Below are 23,962 nucleotides of genomic sequence, written 5' to 3'. Positions count from 1 at the left end.
GTTCTGCTGGATCTCTCAGCGGCGTTTGATACCATCGACCATAACATCCTTCTGGACCGTCTTGAGGGGCTGGGAGCTGGGGGCACTGTCATACAGTGGTTCCACTCCTTCATCCTGGGCCGTGTTCAGAGAGTGGTGGTGGGGGATGAGTGTTCAGACCCCTGGGCTCTCACTTGTGGGCTGCCTCAGGGTTCTGTCCTCTCCCCCATGCTTTTCAACATTTACATGCAGCCACTGGGAGAGATCATCAGGAGGTTTGGGCTGGGTGTTCATCAGTATGCGGATGATACCCAGCTCTACCTCTCTTTTAAATCAGAACCAGTGAAGGCGGTGAAGGTCCTGTGTGAGTGTCTGGAGGCGGTTGGAGGATGGATGGCGGCTAACAGATTGAGGTTGAATCCTGATAAGACAGAAGTACTGTTTTTGGGGGACAGGAGGCGGGCGGGTGTGGGGGACTCCCTGGTCCTGAATGGGGTAACTGTGCCCCTGAAGGACCAGGTGCGCAGCCTGGGAGTCATTTTGGACTCACAGCTGTCCATGGAGGCACAGGTCAAATCTGTATCCAGGGCAGCTGTTTACCAGCTCCATCTGGTACGTAGGCTGAGACCCTGTCTGCCTGCGGACTGTCTCGCCAGAGTGGTGCATGCTCTGGTTATCTCCCGCTTGGACTACTGCAATGCGCTCTACGTGGGGCTACCTTTGAAGGTGACCCGGAAACTACAACTAATGCAGAATGCGGCAGCTAGACTGGTGACTGGGGGCGGCCGCTGAGACCATATAACACCGGTCCTGAAAGACCTACATTGGCTCCCGGTACGTTTCTGAGCACAATTCAAAGTGTTGGTGCTGACCTTCAAAGCCCTAAACGGCCTCGGTCCAGTATACCTGAAGGAGCGTCTCCACCCCCATCATTCTGCCCGGACGCTGAGGTCCAGCGCCGAGGGCCTTCTGGCGGTTCCCTCATTGCGAGAAGCAAAGCTACAGGGAACCAGGCAGAGGGCCTTCTCGGTAGTGGCGCCCGCCCTGTGGAACGCCCTTCCAGCAGTTGTCAAAGCGATAAACAACTACCTGACATTCAGAAGACATCTTAAGGCAGCCCTGTTCAGGGAAGTTTTTAACGTGTGATATTTTACTGTATTTTTGGTTTCTATGGAAGCCGCCCAGAGTGGCTGGGGAGGCCCAGCCAGATGGGCAGGGTATAAATGATAAATTATTATTATTATTATTATTATTATTATTATTAGAGACCGGGATTTTCCTCCAGTACTGATCTCTTGAATTAAGCCTAGAGAAGATGGTAAAATCCCAAAGGATTATCTGTTTAACCAGGTTTCTTGCAAGTAAATAATTCAGAAATTAATCCACAAACCTGTCACTTACTCGATCCAATCCACAATTATCCCAATACAGTCATACCTCGGGTTACAGCCGCTTCAGGTTGTGTTTTTTCAGGTTGTGTACCGCCGAAACCCGGAAGTACCGGAATGGGTTACTTCCGGGTTGAGGAGGTTGCACATGCGCAGAAGCGCTAAATAGCACTTTGCGCATGCACAGAAGCTCCGAATCGCAACCCGCATGTGCGCAGATGCGGGTTGCGCACGCTGTGGGTTGCGAACGTGCATCCCGCACGGATTTACAGTGTCCACTGTAAATGATTGTGCAAGGACTGAGGGACTCTTGATACTAGTTGGGGGTTATTGTTGATGGGTGTATTCTGCAACATGTCATTAACACAGTAACAGCGGTGGATTTATACTGGATCGTCCAGACATCATTCTACTTTGTTAGTTGTTCTGGAATGCTTTCCCAGTGTTTCTGCATTGCTGATATCTGGAGAGGCACTCTTGCCCCATAGCTCCCAGTACGTTTCCAAGCAGAATTCAAAGTGTTGGTGCTGACCTTGAAAGCCCTAAATGGCCTTGGCCCAGGATACCTGAAGAAGCGTCTGCACCCCCATTGTCCAGCTCACAGATTGAGGTCCAGCTCCGAGGGTCTTCTGGCGGTTCCCTCCCTGCAAGAAGTGAGGTTACACGGAACCAGGCAGAGGGCCTTCTCAGTGGTGGCACCTGCCCTGTGGAATGCCCTTGCATCAGATATCAAGGAAATAAGCAACTATCTGACATCTAGAAGACATCTGAAGGCAGCCCTGTTTAGGGAAGTTTTTGATGTTTAATGCTTTATTGTGTTTTTAATATTCAATTGGGAGCTGCCCAGAGTGGCTGGGGAAACCCAGCCAGATTGGCAGGGTATAAATAAATTATTATTATTATTATTATTATTATTATTATTATTATTATTACTATTACTATTAAAACTATTATTATTATTATTATTATTATTATTATTATTATAGCATGAAAAAACAGGACATGAAAGCCCAACCCAGAACATCTAGGGTATAAAAATTCACAGGATTTCAGCAGGAAGCTATGAACAGGCAGAGATTCAGAATTACAGTGGTACCTCTGGTTACGTACTTAATTTGTTCCGGAGGTCTGTTCTTAACTTGAAACTGTTCTTAACCTGAAGCACCACTTTAGCTAATGGGGCCTCCTGCTGCTGCCATGCAGCCGGAGCACGATTTCTGTTCTCATCCTGAAGCAAAGTTCTTAACCCTAGGTACTATTTCTGGGTTAGTGGAGTCTGTAACCTGAAGCGTATGTAACCCGAAATACCACTGTATAAGCAATATGAACCAGTGTGGTGTAGTGGTTAAGAGTGGTGGACTCGTAATCTGGTGAACCGGGTTCGCTTCCCTGCTCCTCCACATGCAGCTGCTGGGTGACCTTGGGCCAGTCACACTTCTCTGAAGTCTCTCAGCCCCACTCACCTCACAGAGTGTTTGTTGTGGGGGAGGAAGGGAAAGGAGAATGTTAGCCGCTTTAAGACTCCTTCGGGTAGTGATAAAGCAGGATATCAAATCCAAACTCTTCTTCTCTTCAAAATCTTTGCAGGAAGCAGGATCATGAGCACAGATCATGATGAATGCACCATAAAATTAAGTGTGAAAGGGCCCTGACACATTTGCACGATTCTCTTTTCCACACTGGACAAAGATCTTTTTTCATACTGTATTCTTCTCTCTAGCTTTTAAAAGGCTCCATCAGTCACTCTTAATGCTGCTTTTGAAGTTTTGTTTTGTTTTGGGCCTTGATGTTTCAAAAATCATTTCATCTGTCAAGTGCCCTGAAAACTGCGGTTGAAAGGCCATATAAACATCCCTCAAATAAATAAAAATGTCAATCAGTGCTTAGCTAACAGCTCCTCAAACGGCTGTGGAACTTGGCTCACAGATCATATAGGGATAAGTGAGACTAACCAGGACATCCAATATCTAAGACTTAGTGAAATCTATTCCTTTCCTAGATTTCAATAATGGATTCGTTGCAACGATGCCCAGTTTACAACCATTCCTGACCTACCGGTATGTGGTTTTATGTTTCTTATTGCAAAATGAGGCAAATTCTCCCGAATAAAATGTCATTTCACCATGCCTCTGTCATTTTTTTTAAAAAAGTCATTTGAACCTTTTAATCTGCCTTTTATAGGTAATATAACCCAATATTGTGTTATTTTTGTTTTGGCCTTTTTTTTCTGCCGTTGCAATATACAGGGGACGTAAACATTATGCTTATATTTATTTCATTTAAAATATCTGCAGTTTAAAAATACAGCTCTGAAGATAAGACACATAAAAGTATTTTTCACAATCTCAGCAAGCAGCAGGACAGTAATTAAAAGCAGCCTTCCACAGTAACTTAGAGGGGGGATTACAAAAACTTGGGAGCCACCAACAAGAAGGCCTTCCCCTGGGGTACTATTATTTGCTATATGGTGGAAGCCCCAGTAGGAAGGTCAACTCCACAGATCTTAACACAGAGGCAGGTCTGCATGGAAGAAGGGGCTCCTTCATAGAATCACAGATTAGTAGAGATGGAAGGAACCCTACGAGTCATTTAGTCCACCCCCTGCAATGTAGAAATCTCAGCTAAAGCATCTGGGAGCAGGGAAATTTGCACCGACACCTAATTATTATTATCTCATTTCCCTGCATACTTAGGATTTGTGGAGTCTATGCTTATCCCACACCGAAGATTGATAGGCGAGTCGCTTTCGGGTTTATTTTATTGTTGAGTTGGAAAAAGTTCAGAAAAGGACTGCCAAAATGATCGAGGAGGAGGCAGTACGATACGGTAATCTTTATTGTCATTCTCCCATACAGAACGACGAAACTGAAAAAATCTACATCAAACATTCGAAACCAACAAGCCTGCTATCCCAGCTATTTAGCCCCCTAAAAACTCTGATACCCCATAATTAAATATGGTACAATATACTCCCACAGAGACTACCTTAAAGGTAAAGGGACCCCTGACCATTAGGTCCAGTCATGGCTGACTCTGGGGTTGTGGCGCTCATCTCACTTTATTGGCCGAAGGAGCCGGCGTACAGCTTCCGGGTCATGTGGCCAGCAGGACTAAGCCGCTTCTGGCGAACCAGAGCAGTGTATGGAAATGCCGTTTACCTTCCCTATTTATCTACTTGCACTTAGACGTGTTTTCGAACTGCTAGGTTGGGAGGAGCAGGGACCAAGCAACAGGAGCTCACCCTGTTGCGGGGATTTGAACCGCCAACCTTCTGATCGGCAAGTCTTAGACTCTGTGTTTTAACCCACAGCGCCACCCACATCACACTGCATCACTGCATTTAAAACCAAAATCACATTTGGATAGAAACTGTTTCTCAGGTGGCTAGTCCTAGTCTTTATAACCCTGTACCTTCTTCCAGAAGGCAGAAGCTGAAAGAGATCATTTCCGGGGTGCGCACTATCCTGCGCTATCTCTGCAGCTTTCTTATGGCACCTGCAAATGTAGATTTGATCCACGGTGGGAAGAGTGCACCCAATTATTCTCTCCGCAGTCTTTACAACCCTGGACAGCATTGTTTTTCCCCTGACCGTGCAGCTCCCAAACCACACACAGTACTGCAGGGTCACAGCCAGAATATCCTTGTCACCCAAAAATGTCACTCGGGGAACCGATTTTCAATGCTTCCGCAAGCAAGGCTCAGATTTTCCTGCACTTTCCTATAGTCACGAAGTGTCTACAAAGCCTGTCCCTGTTGAAGCCAGTAATCTTTGTTTTCCATCTGAGCTCCCAGCTCTGCGGAAAAAAACAAACTTGATGGATGGACAGAAGCAAATATTATGGTTCTCTGGTCACGAAGTGTTGAGGGCACTATCTCCTTCCAGCTCACAAGTAACCAGCCATGATCCCTTTCTTTTAGTGTGTGACAGGGGAGAGAGCTAGCTCAGGGGTTAAAACATCTGCCTACCAAACAAAAGGTCTCAGATTCAGTCCCCAGCATCTCCAGCAAGGGTTGGGAGAGGCTAGACTCTGTCTGGAAGCTGCTGGCAGCCAGTACAGACAATACTGAGTTGGGTGGACTGATGTTCTGATTCAGTAAAAGGAATCTTAGACTCAAAGTCTCTGAAAGTCTTTAAATGAAGAGATACCAAACTTTGTATGATGAAAGATAAGCTGTGAAGCTTTGTATTGTTTTTAACATTTGATTGGAAGCCGCCCAGAGTGGCTGGGGAAACTCAGCCAGATGGGCAGGGTATAAATAAATTATTATTATTATTATTATTATTATTATTATTATTATTAATGTATTCAGCAAATATAATGTTCAACACTGGACAGAGGAGGGATGCAGGTGGCACTGTGGGTGAAACCACAGAGCCTAGGACTTGCCGATCAGAAGGTCAGCGGTTTGAATCCCCACGACGGGGTGAGCTCCCGTTGCTCGGTCCCTGCTCCTGCCAACCTAGCAGTCCAAAAGCACGTCAAAGTGCAAGTAGATCAATAGGTACCACTCCAGCGGGAAGGTAAACAGCTCTGGTTCGCCAGAAGCGGCTTAGTCGTGCTGGCCACATGACCCGGAAGCTGTACACAGGCTTCCTCGGCCAGTAAAGATGAGCGCCGCAACCCCAGAGTCGGTCACGACTGGACCTAATGGTCAGGGGTCCCTTTACCTTTACTGAACAGAGATTCTAGATATTGACTGCTGTTTCGTAGATCTTTGTCAGTGTGTTGGGAGAATATAGATTTGTTTCATAAACCCATCTTATTTCGAATGAATATATGTGAATGAAAATATCAAATGCTGTGGAGCAGTGCTCATGTGATAATGTGATAAAAGGCAGCTTCCTCTATTCTTAAATCAACATTCCTTCCAGTGGACAGGACAGATATGGCGGTGGGCTTCCTGAAACCTGGATGACCACTGCTTCAAACTTCAGAGATTTCAAAGAATCGTAGAATGGTAGAGTTGGAAGGGACCCTGAGGGTCATCTAGTCCAACCCCCTGCCAAGCAGGAATCACAACTGAAGAATCCCTAGCAGGTGGCTACTCAACCGGCCTCCAATGCTGGAGTGTCAACCAGCTTCCAAGGGAGTCCATTCCACTGTTGAACAGCTCTTACAGTCAGAAGGTTCATTCTGATGTTTAGTTTTGGAATCTCCTTTCTTGTACATTCTGGAGCAAAAGAAAACAAGATTGCTCCATCTTCCATCTGACAGCCTCTGAGATAAGTGTAGTTAGCTATTCTATCTCCTTTCAGTCTCCTTTCCCAGGCTAAACAAACCCAGCTTCTTCAACCGTTCCTCATCAGGCTTGGTTTCCAGACCCTTGATCACCTTGGTTGCCCTCCTCTGCACATGTTCCAGCTTGTCGACATCCTTCTTAAACTGTGATACCCAGAATTACAAGGGATGGAAAATAAAAGACACCTGTTGGTTCAAATCTATCTAACGCCACTTCGTTACTTACCAATAGGCATCTCTTACTTACCTCTCTCGCCCTGACCTCGCCACATGATCCACGCGACGGTCACCTCCAGACTGGATTATTGTAACTCGCTCTACGTCAGGCTGCCCTTGAGACTGACCCAGAAACTCCAGCAGGTGCAGAATGCTGCAGTGAGACTCCTTACGGGGTCCTCACTGCGAGATCACATTCACCCGGTGCTATACCAGCTGTACTGGCTCCTGGTGGAGTACAGGATCAGGTTTAAGGTGCTGGTTTAAACCTTTAAAGCCCTATATGGCTTAGGACCCTCGTACCTACGGGACCGCCTCTCCTGATATGTCCCACGGAGGACCTTACGGTCTTCAGACAAAAACACCTTGACAGAGCTGTTCCACCAAGCCTTTGGCCAGGGCACAGCCTGACCCCTCCTTTGGTAATTCTTCACAGAACTCTAGCCCAATGGTTGCCATCAATTTGATTTGAATTAATTTTATAATGACATGATTTTAGAATGTTGTATTATTTTATTTTGATTGTTGTTAGCCGCCCTGAGCCCGGCTTCGGCTGGGGAGGGCGGGATATAAATAAAAAAATATTGTTATTATTATTATTAATTGGACACAGTATTCCAGGTGTGGTCTGACCAAGGCAGAACAGAGTGGCACTATTACTTCCCTTGACCTGGACTCTAGACTTCTGTTGATGCAGCCTAGAATAGCATGAGCTTTGTTTTTGCTGCTGCAATGCACTGTGGACTCATGTTCAGCTTGTGGTCCACCAAGACCCTTAGATCCTTTTCACATGTACTGCTGCCCCCCATCCTATATGTGTGCATCTGCTTCTTCCTAAGTGCAGAACCTTATGTTTGCCCTATTGAAGTTTTTAATGTTTGATGTCCTATTGTTTTAATTTGTTGGAAGCCGCCCAGAGTGGCTGAGGGAACCCAGTCAGATGGGTGGCATATTATTATTAAAAGTGCTTTTGTTTTCTTTTTAAAAATGTTTAGGGGTACTCTCATTTTCCTACTCATATTGAAATACTGCCCCTCAATGAGGCCAGACTTAGCTTCACAAAATGTTTAGGGGTATGCGTACCCCTGTGTACCCCCAGGAAAAAGCACTGGTGATGATCGTTATTATTTCATCATCATAATCATGAGTGATATTACAGCAACTAGAGGAAGACGGTTGAGCAGGGCCGGATTTAGGTTTGATGAGGCCCTAAGCTACTGAAGGTAATGGGGCCCTTTATATGTCCAGCTGTCCTTTATCAACAACAAATTGTCAATGTTTTTTGTGTTGAATATAGGCTATATGGTAATTGATGGACCTAATAGGTCCATAGGTAAAGGAACCCCTGACTGTTAGGTCCAGTCGCGGACGACTCTGGGGTTGCGGCGCTCATCTCGCTTTATTGGCCGAAGGAGCCGGTGTACAGCTTCCGGGTCATGTGGCCAGCATGACTAAGCCGCTTCTGGCGAACCAGAGCAGCGCACAGAAATGCCGTTTACCTTCCCGCCGGAGCGGTACCTATTTATCTACTTGCACTTTGACGTACTTTCGAAGTGCTAGGTCGGCAGGAGCAGGGACCGAGCAACGGGAGCTCACCCTGTCACGGGGATTCGAACCGCCGACCTTCTGATCAGCAAGTTCTAGGCTCTGTGGTTTAACCCACAGCGCCACCCGTGTCCCTAGCATCACCCGCGTCCCTCAGCGCCACCTGCGTCATACACAACACAAAACACTGATGCTGTATGTAGGTTTTATTTTATCTTATAGTTTGGAAATGTACATCCAGGGTTTTTTTTTCTTTAAATTTTTTGGCTATAGCTTTAGCTTATACATAAATCCAGCACTGGGGTTGAGGGCTTAGAAGGCCAACAAAACCTGCAAGTTCACTGGTCTTGCAATGCGCTCTACGTGGGGCTACATTTGAAGGTGACCCGGGAACTGCAACTAATCCAAAATGCAGCAGCCAGACTGGTGACTGGGAGCGGCTGCCGGGACCACATAACACCAGTCCTGAAAGACCTACATTGGCTCCCAGGATGTTTCCAAGCACAATTCAAAGTGTTGGTGCTGACCTTTAAAGCCCTAAAAGGCCTCGGTCCAGTAGACCTGAAGGAGCGTCTCCACCCCCATCATTCTGCCCGGACACTGAGGTCCAGCTCCGAGGGCCTTCCGGCGGTTCCCTCCCTGCGAGAAGCAAGGTTATAGGGAACCAGGCAGAGGGCCTTCTCAGTAGTGGCACCCGTCCTTGCCCTCCCACCAGATGTCGAAGAGAAAAATAACTACCAAACTTTTAGCAGACATCTGAAGGCAACCCTGTTTAGGGAAGCTTTTAATGTTTAATAGGTTATTGTATTTTAGTGTTTTGTTGGAAGCCGCCCAGAGCGGCTGGGGAAACCCAGCCAGATGGGCGGGGTATAAATAAATTATTATTATTATTATTATTATTATTATTATTATTGGTTCATCTTCCAATGGGCTGACCTTCCTGAGGGGCAAGTTCCTTCAATCCTACCTGGAGAGGCCTGAGAGTGAACTTTGGACTTCCTGCATTCAAAGCAGATACTCTCCCGGTCACCTATGACCCTTCCCCCCCAAAGAACCAGTTTTTGCAAAGCCTCCCTATCTGGTCACCTGAGGGCAATTCATACCAGGAAGCTGCCTTATTCTGAGTCAGACCCTTATCTAGCTGCGCCTTACGTGCTCTGAATGGCAGCGGCTCTCCGGGATTTTGGACAGGGCCTTACCTTGAGATGCTGCCAGCCAGGGACTGAACCCGGGACCTTCTGCACGCAAAGCAGGTGTCCTGCCGCACTGCCATCCTCTGCGCCTTTGACTGGCGAAATCCCTGCCCCAAACACCCTGAAGTGGATCCCTTTTTCCGAGTTACTGCTGCAAATCCGGACGGAAGTGGCGGTGAGGCAAGTGAGGACGGGCAGAGTGCCTCTGGGCATGTGCAGTGCGCCCTTGTCGACGGCAACCTTTCGGCAGGACCACTGTACCCAACCTATTACCTTACTGGGCGCTGCAGGTGAGGGTTTCTGGGGCAGAGGAGGTGCCTTGCCAGGCAACCCTAAGCCCCAGCCCCTCTCCTTTCCTCGACCCTTTGCCGCCTGCTGTCATTAATAATAATAATAATAATAATAATAATAATAATAATAATTTATTATTTGTAGCCCGCCCATCTGGCTGGGTTTCCCTAGCCACTCTGGGCGGCTTCCAACAAAGATGAAAAAGAACTAGAAAAGGACTCCATCCCTCTCGCTTGCTCCCGCCCGCCCTCTTCCCACAGACAGCGGCGATTCCTTCCCGGCTCCCCGTGGGAACAAACGGCCCCTTCTCCGCCCTCCCGGCGAGGCCAGCGCTTCCTTCTCTTAGCCCCCGCCCCGTCTGCGGGAGGCCGTCCACCCTCCTGCCCACCCTCCCCGCCCCGCACCCCTTCTTAGGCACGGCTCGTCCGGCCGCGCCGCCCCACACGCGTCCCGCCCTGCCCGCCCCGTCGAGGCGCACGCTCTCGCCCGCCGCCGGCACCATGGACGGCGGCGGCGCTTACCGCTGCCGCGCCAACCGGCACCTGGAGGGCGGCCAGTCGGCGCTGCCGGGCTCGCTCCTCTTCGCGGCCGGCCTGGTGGGCAACGTGCTGGCGCTGGGGATTTTGTGGCAGCACCAGCTCCGCGCGCGGCTGCAGCGCGCCGGCGGCTGGGGGCGCCCAAGGGCGTCCGCCTTCTACCTCCTGGTCAGCGCCTTGGCCGCCACCGACCTGCTGGGCAAGTGCCTGCTCAGCCCCATCGTCCTGGCCGCCTATGCGCGCAACCGCAGCCTCAGCGAGCTCTGGCCGCCGCCAGCAACTGCCGTCGGGGAAGACGCAGCCGCCGGCGCTGGAGACGCGAGCCCCGGGAGCCTGTGCCAGCTGTTCGCCTTCCTGATGGCTTTCTTCGGCCTGGCGCCCACCATGCTGCTGCTAGCCATGGCCCTGGAGTGCTGTCTGTCGCTGGGACACCCCTACTTCTACCAACGCCACACCAGCCGGCGCCTGGGCGCACTGCTAACCGTCGCGGCGGGCGCGCTGTGCGCCCTCTTCTGCGCCCTGCCGCTGCTGGGCTTCGGTGCCATCGTGCAGTACTGCCCGGGCACCTGGTGCTTCATCCGCATGGCCGGCGGCGGGCGGGCCTACTCGGTGCTCTACGCCAGTCTCCTGGGCGCGCAGGGACTCGCCATCGGGCTCTGCAACCTGGTCAGCATGCGCAGCCTCTACCGCATGGCGCGCCGGCAGCCCCCGAGAAGGAGCCAGCCGGCCGGAGCGCACGGGAGCGGCGGTGGCACCGGCGCCCCGTCGACAGCGCCTCCCGGCGCCGGCCGCACCGAGGAGCTGGGCCAGCTGGTCTTGCTGGCTCTCATGACCACCCTCTTCACCATCTGCTCCCTGCCCATGATCGTAAGTAACGCTACGGGGGGACGGGACGGGACAGGAGACCTGTGCGCCTTGGAGAGGCCCTGGCCGTCGAGGGAAACGCCCTCGGAAGACGCGCTCTGTGCGCCCAGAGGGAGTAATAATAATAATAATAATAATAATAATAATAATAATAATAATAATTCTTCAACCCTGTCCATCTGGCTGCATTTCCCCAGCCACTCTGGGCGGCTTCCAACAAAAGATTAAAAATACATTAAAACATCAGTCATTCAAAACTTCCCTAAACAGGGCTGCCTTCAGATGTCTTCTAAATGTCATATAGTTGTTTATCTCTTTGACATCCGATGGGAGTGCATTCCACAGGGCCTCTCCAGGGAGCCTCCAGCCATAGGAGCCAACTCTGAGTGACTGAGGGGGCCTTGCCCCCTCCCAAATAATATATTTCAAGAGGCCAGGGGCCCCCAAAGTTGACGGGCATTCAAATGGTGTGTGCGCACCACATTATGTGATGCATTATGTGGGGCAGGGCTTACCTGGGCTACCACAGTATGTTATTCACGTTGGCGCCCCTGCCTCCAGCATTTTGGTCCTTGCTGGGCCTGTGTATGTCTAGATGCCTAGAGAGCATGGAGTAGGTATCTCAAGTACCACATTGCCATGTGCCTCTCAAAGGCACCCCAGGCATCCGCAGGTGGAGCTGAGAAAGACTTGGGGCGAGAGGAAGACCAGAGGGTCTCCTTGTGCCAGCCAGCCGTGGGCCAGGCTGAACCCAGCATCTTGTGGGGCCTGAGACATAAGAGAGATGGTCCACCCCCTTTTGCAAACACTTTCTGCCAGAACACTGCCGTGGTCACACTTGCAGGTAAAGATAAAGGTAAAGGGACCCCTGACCATTAGGTCCAGTTGTGGCCGACTCTGGGGTTGCAGCGCTCATCTCGCTTTATTGGCCGAGGGAGCCGGCATACAGCTTCCGGGTCATGTGGCCGGCATGACTAAGCCGCTTCTGGCGAACCAGAGCAGTGCACGGAAACGCCGTTTACCTTCCCGCCGGAGCGGTTCCTATTTATCTACTTGCACTTTGACGTGCTTTCAAACTGCTAGGTTGGCAGGAGCAGGGACCGAGCAACGGGAGCTCACCCCCACAATCACCCCGTTGTGGGGATTCAAACCTCCGACCTTCTGATCTGCAAGTCCTAGGCTCTGTGGTGTAAGCCACAGTGCCACCCACGTCCCCTGCGCCACCCGTGTTTCTTGCAGGTAGATAGATTTAAAAACTAAACTGAGGACTGTGTGAAATTAGGTCGGGAGACACAGAATCGTCTCAGTGCTATTTTTTCTAGGAAAAGAGATGCCGGAACTCACCTTGTTCTCTTAGAATGGCAATGGTGCCCATCTGAGAGGTGCCGGAACTGAGTTCCAAGGGTCATCTAGTCCAACCCCATGGAATGCAGGAATCTTTCACCCAGCGTGAGGCTTGAACCCTCAACCAGCTGAGCTGTCTGGGTCCGAAGATCTACCCCAGTGAAGGCAGCACTGACAATCATGAGTGGTGAATTGGGCTTTTATTTTTATTTTTGGTGGACTGATGTGGATTTTGCTGTTTGTAGCGATATTACTGTTACCACCATTATATTGTCATTTTTTACTTTACTTCTCATATATTCTTTGTGGGACACCTTGAGTTTTTGTTAGAAAGGTGCTCAAGAAATTTAATAAAATGAACAACAGTAATAATAAATTAGCACACTTTAATATTAAGGACACCCGAAGAGCCTGCAGGATGAGGCCAAAGGCCCATCTGGTCCAGAATTCTGTTCTCCCAGTGGCCAACCAGATTCCTGTTGGAAACCCACAAGCTGAACTTGAGCGGAACACCCCAGTTGTGGTTCCCTGCACCTGGTAGACTGCCAACCAGAGTGGAGGTTCCACCCTTTTAGTCTTACCTGCAGGGGCACAGGTGCCATACACCAGGCACAGGCAAACTCAGCCCTCCAGATGCTTTTGGGGACTACAATTCCCATCATCCCTGCCCACTGTTCCTGTTAGCTAGGGATGATGGGAGTTGTAGTCCCAAAAAGATATGGAGGGCCGGTTCCCGGAACTAGCGAGACCAAAGATTTACCGAAGACTGGAATAAATTTACAGAGTATATTAAAAATATATGTGAAGGTCAATTAACGTTTGTAGGTTTTCAAGAAGCTCTGTGATAATTGTTTTATAATAATTGTTAAGATTAATTTGGTTAAAAAACAACAACAACACAGATGGAAGAAATGTGAATAATTGTAATAACATGAAAAATTTCCAGATAGACTGAAGGAAGTCTGAAAGTGGAAAGATTAGAATTAGATGTATATTTTGAATGGAATGTTTTTCCTTTATTGTTATATTTGAAAACTTTATAAATAAATTTTTTTAAAAAAAAAGATCTGGAGGGCACTTGATGATCTGCACACCTGACTAGAAGAGGGCCGGCGACTTCTGCTAGCAAACGTGTCTTTTCCATGTTTCATCCTTCCCTGAACAGTTTTAGCTCTAATCTCCCTTTTGCATCTCTTTGATAACTGCGCACCTTCCTGTCCCTTCTGCTGAAGCCCTCGCAGATTGTTTAATTTAACAGAAAACAGAGCCTGGGCCATAGCAGGACTGCGGTGATAAATGATCTAGCAGCTATTAACACAGGCTGGAATTGTTTTAGGAAAGGGGGGGGGGAGAATCACAGCAGGCAGAGATCTTACGCCGGCTGCTCCCTGGAGGCAGAATTCTGAAAGAGGGGGACTTCACACAAGATGGGTTGGATTCCCCTTTCTAACATTCTCATTGGCCTGGCCAAAATATCCGTGACATATGCTTGCTTTCACTTTTGGGGGTGACAGTTTGGCGTCTGTTTTCCATCCACGTTGCAATCCATCTCTAGAACAAATTGGTTAGAGATAATGGCCCGGCGGTTGAGGGTGTTTTCTGCAGCATGTTCTTGACACAAGAATAGTTCGTTAGCGGAGGATTTATCTCGCTTTGGTTTGCTCCGTGTCTCCTCCCCAAATCATGCCCCGTTATTGCTGTCTAGGAGGGCCACAGTGCATCCAAAAAAAGCAAAGAAAATGAAACAGAACATTATGAGGAACGGCTAAGGGAGCTGGGCATGTTTAGCCTGGAGAAGAGGAGGTTAAGGGGTGATATGATAGCCATGTTCAAATATATAAAAGGATGTCACATAGAGGAGGGAGAAAGGTTGTTTTCTGCTGCTCCAGAGAAGCGGACACGGAGCAATGGATCCAAACTACAAGAAAGAAGATTCCACCTAAACATTAGGAAGAACTTCCTGACAGTAAGAGCTGTTTGACAGTGGAATTTGCTGCCAAGGAGTGTGGTGGAGTCTCCTTCTTTGGAGGTCTTTAAGCAGAGGCTTGACAACCATATGTCAGGAGTGCTCTGATGGTGTTTCTGCTTGGCAGGGGGTTGGACTCGATGGCCCTTGTGGTCTCTTCCAACTCTATGATTCTATGATTTATGGTATAAAAAAAATTACAGGATTTCAGCAGGAAGATACGCACCGACTGGGAATGAAGCAGCGTGATCAGCCCCAAAGCTTTGGCAGGTGCAACCGGCGTTGAAATCGTGATCACGTGTGACCTCCCTGATAGCATCGTGAGCACAAATCATCATGCATGTGCATTCAAAAGGACGCCTGGTTATGTTGTTTTTCGCATCCCAGCAGCAGTCTCCCAACCTGAAGTTTTGCAGCTTTCCCTGTGGCAGATGTTGTTGGGTTTAAGGGCTTTAGAAAAACAGGGCATATATAAGATACTCTAGGCTTTTAAATAGCTATTCACCTAATTAGGGGGGGGGGAGAGAAAATGCTAAAAGTATCGCTTTATGCTTTGTAGTGTGTGCAGTTTGAGCTCAGTTTACAATCAAATTACAAAGCGGAAATTTGAAATGGAGGCTGCAGGAGTGGACACGCTAGGGAGTAAGTCACATGCATGCATAACTAAGGGGCAGGGGTCTTTTCCCAGGCTGAGGGCTGCATTCGCTTCTGGGCAAGAAAATGGGGACCACATGCCGGTAGTGAGCAGAGCTGAAACTGAGAGAGGGGGACACAAGAAATGCCAAATTCACCCCTTGCAGTAAGCTACTTTCTACAGAAACTAACACAGCCCTCTCTGTCATTTGTAAAGATTTTGTAGAATTGTAGAGTTGGAAGGGACCACGAGGGTCATCTAATCCAGCCCCCGGCAGTGCAGGAATCTTTTGCCCAGCGTGGGGCAAAAGCCGCCAGATTTTGAAACAGTGCAAAATGGAGGCTCCTCTCCCGGTCTCAGATCCACCTGCCCTTCCTTTCTCCCTAGCTTTCTGAAATGACTCGTGTTCTCTTGCAGCAGTGACTGAGACTAAAGGAGAATTTGATCAGGTCGCTGTAACTTCCCCCCGCTGCCCCACCAGAGAACAGAGGCATTTATCGCCCAAGCCCCATAGCCATTGTCCCGTAAGTCACACTCCAACCTACATCACAGCAGACATTGACTGCGCCCTCGCTGTTGTGGCTAAGGGCTCTGAACCCTGCACTGGTTTTCTTGAGAATCATCACATCGCACCTCTCGTGAGATTAGCACAACGGCGGGGATGGAAAGAACAGCTGCCCTCTAGGGTGTTTGGACGTGGGAAGCAGTTCTGGGTAACAGAAAAGGCTCGCTGCTCTTCTCTCTTGGTTAAGCTGCAAAACATTCTGGCCGTGTTTTCGGAGCACCCATAATGACAAGGCTCAGATTTATCGGATTCTTTGCAGCTTGCTGCGAGTCAAAAGCTGCTAACTAATTGATTTCTGGAACGGGACGGCGAGGGAACACTGACTAATGTTGATGCATTTGAGAACTTGCTTTGGTTACTTGCACACAGTCCGGAGAATGTTTCGCACTGCCGGCCAACAGCATCCATTTTTTAGCCAAGGCGCACAGCATGTCTGGAACAGAGCAAAGAAGATTAAGACAGATCTCTGGTCATCAAGGCATCCCTGCTGAGTCTGACAAAAGAGACCATCAACTCCAATATCCCGTTTGCAGCAGAGATGATGTGCAGGACCCACAAAGCAAAGCAGCGTGAAGACAGCAGTGGCTTACCTGTGGCCCTTGCCTGGTGCACTTTGCGGGCAGGATGAGGCCTCAGTTAGGAAAGCCAGATGGCAATCTAGTTGTGTAGTCTTGCCATGTGTGGTTAATGGGCTTTGAGGCTGGCACATCTAGCCATGAGAGCCAAGGCTGAGCAAACGAGCATAGAATCATAAAATCATAGAGTTGGAAGGGACCCCTGAGGGTCATCCAGTCCAGCCCCCCTGCAATGCAGTAATCTCAACAAGATCATTCATGACCAAAGATCATCTCAACTGAAGCATCCCTGACAGATGGCCATTCAACCTCTGCTTAAAAGCCTCCAAAGAAGGAAAGCCCACAAACTTCCAGAGGGAGACTGTTCCACTGTCGAACAGCTCTTACTGTCAGAAAGTTATTCGTGATGTTTAGTCAGAATCAGTGCCGGATTTACTTATAAGCTAGAGCCTAGGGTTTGCCGATCAGAAGGTCGGCTGTTCAAATCCCCGCAATGACGGGGTGAGCTCCCGTTGCTCGGTCCCTGCTCCTGCCAACCTAGCAGTTCGAAAGCACATCAAAGTGCAAGTAGATAAATAGGTACCACTCTGGCGGGAAGGTAAACAGCGTTTCCGTGCATCGCTCTGGTTTGCCAGAAGCGGCTTAGTCCTGCTGGCCACATGACCTGGAAGCTGTACGCCGGCTCCCTCAGCCAATAAAGCGAGATGAGCGCCGCAACCCCGGAGTCAGCCACGACTGGACCTAATGGTCTGGGGTCCCTAAACAAGCTCTAGCTTAGGGCCCCACTCTCTTGGGGCTCCCCAAAAAATTGAAAGAAAAAAAACTGGATGTACATTTCCAAAATATAAGATAAAAACACAAAATAAAACCTACATACAGCAACAGTGTTTTGTGTTGTGTAGGCTCCTGTGATGTAGGTCATGGGCCCTGCCTGCTAGCCTGCTCCCTCAAATATCACTGGTTAGATCACTACTGTATTAGGTCCATAAATTACCTTATAGCATATGTTGTTGTTGTTGTTGTTGTTTAGTCACTTAGTCATGTCCGGCTCGTGTCCGGGATACACCCCTTTCCCCGTGGTTCGTCTTCTAGATGAACGTTTTTCAATACGTACCCAATTTTAAATTGATGTAAATCTGTCCTGGGACCTGATGTTGAAGAAGGGCAGGTAATAAACGAACCAACAGGAAAGCTCAGTTGGTTAGAGTGTGGTGCTGATAATGCCAATGTTGCAGGTTGAATCCCCGTTTGAGACATCTGCATATTCCTGCATTGCAAGGGGTTGGAATAGATTATCATTCTTGTTGTTGTTGTTTAGTCGTTTAATTGTGTCCGACTCTTTGTGACCTCATGGACCAGAGCCCGCCAAGCACTCCTGTCGTCCACTGCCTCCCGCAGTTTGGTCAAACTCATGCTGGTAGCTTCGAGCACACTGTCCTACCATCTTGTCCTCTGTCGTCCCCTTCTCCTTGTGCCCTCCATCTTTCCCAACATCAGGGTCTTTTCCAGGGAGTCTTCTCTTCTCATGAGGTGGCCAAAGTACTGGAGCCTCAGCTTCAGGATCTGTCCTTCCAGTGAGCACTCAGGGCTGATTTCCTTCAGAATGGATCGGTTGGATCTTCTTGCAGTCCATGGGACTCTCAAGACTCTCCTCCAGCACCATAATTCAAAAGCATGCATTCTTTGGCGATCAGCCTTCTTGATGGTCCAGCTCTCACTTCCATACATCACTACTGGGAAAACCATAGCTTTAACTATACGAATATATTCAACACAAAAAACAGCGGCAATTTGTTGTTGACAAAGGACAGCTGGACATGTAAAGGGCCCCATGACCTTCAGTAGCTTAGGGCCTCATCAAACCTAAATCCGGCCCTGGTCATAATTTCCATTTTCTTATAACTTGAAGCCATTGGCTTGGAGCAATAATAGTAGTAATAGCTGTAATGGTCCACATTTATTACAGTGCTTTCAGCATTCAGAGCCTTTGGTGTACATTATCACAGGAGTCCTCCCCATAGACCTGCAAATTAGGCCCATATTTATCCTGGGGAGATTGAACCCCTTCACTTTACAGAAGACAGTCCTCTGTTTGACAGTCAATCCCTCTTCCCTGGGAACTGTAGTTCTGGGAGGGGAAAAAGGGCGTCCTAACAGCTTAACAAGGGGACGCAGGTGGCACTGTGGGTTAAAGCCTCAGCGCCTAGGGCTTGCCGATCGAAAGGTCGGCGGTTCGAATCCCTGCGGCGGGGTGCACTCCCACTGCTCGGTCCCAGCGCCTGCCAACCTAGCAGTTCGAAAGCACCTCCGGGTGCAAGTAGATAAATAGGGACCGCTTACCAGCGGGAAGGTAAACGGCGTTTCCGTGTGCGGCTCTGGCTCGTCAGAGCAGCGATGTCACGCTGGCCACGTGACCCGGAAGTGTCTCCGGACAGCGCTGGCCCCTGGCCTCTTAAGTGAGATGGGCGCACAACCCCAGAGTCTGTCAAGACTGGCCCGTACGGGCAGGGGTACCTTTACCTTTACCTTTAACAGCTTAACAAACTACAGCTCCCAGGATTCTTTGGGGAAAGCCACGGCTGTTTCAAGTGATCTAAGAGCATTTTAATTGTGTGGTGTCCCGGGTCTATTTAAAATTAAACAACTCTGAGAAGGGAGATCTGCAGAGACATTGGTGTTACCCATCAAAAGTTAGCAGAGCAAAGAAGTCACCTGGCCACACGCTTCCTGAGCAGGGTTAAATGTACAGTGGTACCTCGCAAGACGAATGCCTCGTAAGACGAAAAGCTCACAAGACAAAAGAGTTTTTCATTTTTTGAGTTGCTTCGCAATACGAATTTCCCTATGGGCTTGCTTCGCAAGACGGAAACGTCTTGCAAGTTTGTTTCCTTTTTCTTAAAACCGTTAATACCCAGGATGCATTCAGGGGGTGCAGTTGCGACTTGACTTCGAGGAGCAACTCATAGCACACGGTGTAGTAGCCTTTTTTGAGGTTTTTGAAGACTTTGGTATTTTTGAAGCTTTTCCAAAATCCGTGCTTCGCAAGATGAAAAATTCGCAAGACGAAATAACTCGCAGAACGAATTAATTTCGTCTTGCGAGGTACCACTGTATAGCAAAGGCTACCAGCCACAATGGCTGGGCTCTGACCACCACAGCTGGAAGCAGCAGTCGTTCTGGGTACCAGTTTTTGGAAAGCACAGGAAGGAAAAGAACTCTCTGCTTGCTGGTTTTCCACAACCATCTGGTTGGCCCCTGTGAGAACAGGATGGTGGAACAAAAGGGCCATTCACCTGATCCAACAGGGATCTCCTGATCCAACAGGCCCAGAGCCGCAGAATCCAGTAGTACGTTTCCGAGCACAATTCAAAGTGTTGGTGCTGACCTTTAAAGCCCTAAACGGCCTCGGTCCAGTATACCTGAAGGAGCGTCTCCACCCCCATCATTCTGCCCGGACGCTGAGGTCTAGCGCCGAGGGCCTTCTGGCGGTTCCCTCACTGCGAGAAGTAAAGCTACAGGGAACCAGGCAGAGGGCCTTCTCGGTAGTGGCGCCCGCCCTGTGGAACGCCCTTCCAGCAGATGTCAAAGCGATTAACAACTACCTGACATTCAGAAGACATCTTAAGGCAGCCCTGTTCAGGGAAGTTTTTAACGTGTGATATTTTATTGTATTTTTGCTTTCTATGGAAGCCGCCCAGAGTGGCTGGGGAGGCCCAGCCAGATGGGCGGGGTATAAATAATAAATTATTATTATTATTATTATTATTATTATTATTATTATTATTAGTTCTGAGGGTGGGGTGCACGGCTGGCTCCAATGCCAGCACTTTCTGAATCTGTTCCGCCATAAAACAGGGAACCAGGCAGAGGGCCTTCTCGGTGGTGGCGCCCGGCCTGTGGAACGCCCTCCCATTAGATGTCAAGGAAATAAACAACTCTTTGACTTTTAGAAGACATCTGAGGGCAGCCCCGTTTAGGGAAGCTTTTAATGACTGATGTTTTGTCGTGTTTTTAATACAGTGGAACCTCGGTTTTCCAGTGTCTCGGAAGCAGAACATTTCTGTTTTCGAATGCCAAAAACCCAGAAGTAATTGCTTCCATTTTCGAACACGCCTCGCAAGTCGGACGGCTTCCAAGGCGTGTTTCTCAATTTTCTCCAATTAAATTGCCAGCAGCCCATTGTGGCTCAGTTGTCTAACGTTTCGGAAGTCGAACAGTCTTCCGGAACAGATTACGTTCGACAACCGAGGTACTGCTGTATTCTGTTGGGAGTCGCCCAGAGTGGCTGGGGAAACCCAGCCAGATGGACAGGGTATAAAAAAATTATCAGTAGTAGTAGTACTGATGTTAAGTCAGAATCTCCTTTTCTTGTAACGTGAATCCACTGATTTGAGTCCACCCCTCCGGAGCAGGAGAAAACAAGCTTTCTCCATCCTCCATGTGACAGGCCATAAGAGAAGATCGCTATCCTATCACCTCCCAGTCTCCTCTTTTCCAAGCTTCCCCAACTTCCTCAACCATTCTTCATAAGGTGTTGTTTCCAGGCCCTGGGTCATCTTGGTTGCCCTTCTCTGAATTATGTTTAGTCGTTTAGTCGTGCCCGCCTCTTCATGACCCCCTGGACCAGAGCACACCAGGCACTCCTGCCTTCCACTGCCTCCCGCAGTTTGGGCAAACTCATGCTGGTAGCTTCGAGAACACTGTCCCACCATCTCGTCCTCTGTCGTCCCCTTCTCCTTGTGCCCTCCATCTTTCCCAACATCAGGGTCTTTTCCAGGGAGTCTTCTCTTCTCATGAGGTGGCCAAAGTCTTGGAGCCTCAGCTTCAGGATCTGTCCTTCCAGTGAGCACTCAGGGCTGATTTCCTTCAGAATGGATCGGTTGGATCTTCTTGCAGTCCATGGGACTCTCAAGAGTCTCCTCCAGCTTGTAAATACCCATCTTAAATTTAGATTTCTCTGCCCATATTTCACATTTGGCCACCAGAGCAGGGTTAGGGGTGAGAACCATCTGGTCTGCCAGCCTGTTCCCCCCTCCCCCTCCCTGAAAAAAGAACATTTTCTCAAGGAGACAGAAGAAGGAAGTCAATGTTAGCTGAAGTGTCTTTTCAGAACTGAACGTTGAGAGTACAGTGGCCCAGGAACAGCAGGAACCCTGTTAACACGAGAAACGGATGTTTGCCAACCGGCGTAAAACTCTTCAGGCTTGGCCGGATTTGGTGCCAGATCAGATTCATCTGGCAGATTGTCAAATGCAGGCCAGTCTCTAGAGTGAGAACGGCTATTTTTGAGCCGCTGACCCCATTCTGAAGCTGTCCCTTCCTGTCTTCTCCTGGGCAAGGTTCAAGGCTCTTGGGTCACTTGGCAAGGCCCTTCCCAACTTGGGACCAGGATGTCTCAAGGGATGCTTGATCAAGGGAGTCCCTGTCGGTGGTCCCCAGTGGCCCCGATCCACCAGCAGCTAGGTTTGAAGGAGGATTTACACAAAACAAAAGAAATTATCGTGAAAATCCCTGAAACAAAAAGTAATTGACTATAGAATAACAAGAATTTAAGAGAATAGGGCTATTTAAGAGAATAGGGCTATCCTTTCATACCTTCTTTGTAAACTCGAGGAAGCGTTTTCAGCCCTGCTCTTGAGCTTGTTTGATATCACTTAAAATCTTATCGTTTCTTTATTTCCTTCTGAGGAAACTGATTAGTTCAGTGAAATGGGTTTTGTAGCCGGCTTCTCGTTAAGTCTTTGTTTAATTCTAGTTGATTTTTTGATTTAACCTGAGGTACCACTTTAAGGGACGCAGGTGGCGCTGTGGGTTAAAGCCTCAGCACCTAGGGCTTGCCGATCGAAAGGTCGGCGGTTCGAATCCCTGCGGCGGGGTGCGCTCCCGCTGCTCGGTCCCAGCGCCTGCCAACCTAGCAGTTCGAAAGCACCTCCGGGTGCAAGTAGATAAATAGGGACCGCTTACCAGCGGGAAGGTAAACGGCGTTTCCGTGTGCGCCTCTGGCTCGCCAGAGCAGCGATGTCACACTGGCCACGTGACCCGGAAGTGTCTCCGGACAGCGCTGGCCCCTGGCCTCTTAAGTGAGATGGGCGCACAACCCCAGAGTCTGTCAAGACTGGCCCGTACGGGCAGGGGTACCTTTACCTTTACCTTTACCACTTTAGCTAATTTTGCCTCTCACTGCCGCCGCACGATTTCTGTTCTCATCTAATGTAAAGGTCTTCTCATCTAATGTAAAGGTCTTAACCCGAGGTACTATTTCTGCGTTAGCGGAGTCTGTAACCTGAAGCGTCTGTAACCCGAGGTACCACTGTAGTACATTTACAGTCATACCTCATGTTACGTCCGCTTCATGTTACGTTCTTTCAGGTTACGTCCTGCAGTGACCCAGAAGTACCGGAAAGGGTTACTTCCGGGTTTCGCTGATCGCGCATGCACAGATGTGCAAAATGACGTCAGGCGCATGCGCAGAAGCGGCGAATTGCAACCCGTGCATGTTGCGAATGGGCCTCCAGAATGGATCCCGTTCGCAACCAGAGGTACCACTGTATATATAACAAAGGCGGCATTTTTTCATCTCCACCAAGCTAAGCAGTTAGCTCCTTACCTCTCTTGCCCTGACCTAGCCACTGTGATCCACACGGCAGTCACCTCCAGACTGGATTATTGTAACTCGCTCTACGTGGGGCTGCCCTTGAGACTGACCCAGAAACTCCAGCGGGAGCAGAATGCCACGGCGAGACTCCTTACGGGGTCCTCGCTGCGGGATCCCATTCACCCGGTGCTATACCCGCTGCACTGGCTCCTGGTGGAGTACAGGATCAGGTTTAAGGTGCTGGTTTTAACCTTTAAAACCCTATACGGCCTAGGACCCTTGTACCTACGGGACCGCCTCTCCTGGTATGTCCCACGGAGGACCTTACGGTCTTCAGACAAAAACATCTTGGAGGTCCCAAGTTGTGAGGTGGTTAGATTGTTCTCAACTATGGCCAGGGCATTTTCAGTACTGGCCCCAACTTGGTGGAACGTTCTGTCCCAAGAGACTAGGGCCCTGCGGTACTTGACATCTTTCTGCAAGACAGAGCTGTTCCTCCAGGCCATTGACCAGGGCACACAGTCTGACCCCCTCCTTCGGCAATCCTCACAGAACTCTAGCCCAATGGTTGCCATTAATTTGATTTGAACTGATTTTATAATGAAATGATTTTAGAATGTTGTATTATTTTACTCTTGTTAGCCGCTCTGAGCCCGGCTTTGGCTGGGGAGGGCGGGATATAAATAAATAATAATAATAATAATTATCTCACCTTCTTTCCTCTTAAGAACTCAAGGTGGCATACATACTACCCTTCTCCCCACTTTATCCTCACAACAAGCCTGAGAGGTAGGCTAGGCTAAGAGCAACCGATTGACCTCCCAGGCTCACCTAGTTAGTATTTAACCCTCGTCTCCAAGGTCCTAGCCCAGCAATCTAACCGCAGTGGCTCTGCAGTGTCTGGCTGTTGTTTTTTAAAACAGTTTTAACTGATTATTATCTTGAATTACAACCAGCCTTTGAAGCTGAGATCTTTCCGAGAACGGCATCTGCAATGGAATTGTTTTGGAGATGTTTCACTGCATGTTGT

General features: G+C 49.0%; 1 protein-coding gene across 1 annotated transcript in view; it reads left to right on the top strand.

Moving 5' to 3' along the window:
- Positions 1–4,165: 4,165 nt before the first annotated feature.
- The window catches only part of LOC307221983 (prostaglandin D2 receptor-like), a gene marked incomplete at its 5' end in the record, with an annotated part of 33,255 nt that continues 13,458 nt past the window's right edge, over positions 4,166–23,962 (top strand). The window contains 2 exons of the mRNA XM_079986951.1: positions 4,166–4,183; positions 10,114–11,256. Coding sequence (XP_079843077.1) covers positions 4,166–4,183; positions 10,114–11,256 — 1,161 coding nt within the window. The remainder of the gene's footprint in view (positions 4,184–10,113; positions 11,257–23,962) is intronic.

This window comes from Podarcis cretensis (assembly GCF_951804945.1).
Source record: "Podarcis cretensis genome assembly, chromosome: 1".
Taxonomy (NCBI): Eukaryota; Metazoa; Chordata; class Lepidosauria; order Squamata; family Lacertidae; genus Podarcis; species Podarcis cretensis.
This window is presented reverse-complemented; position numbering and strand designations above follow the sequence as displayed.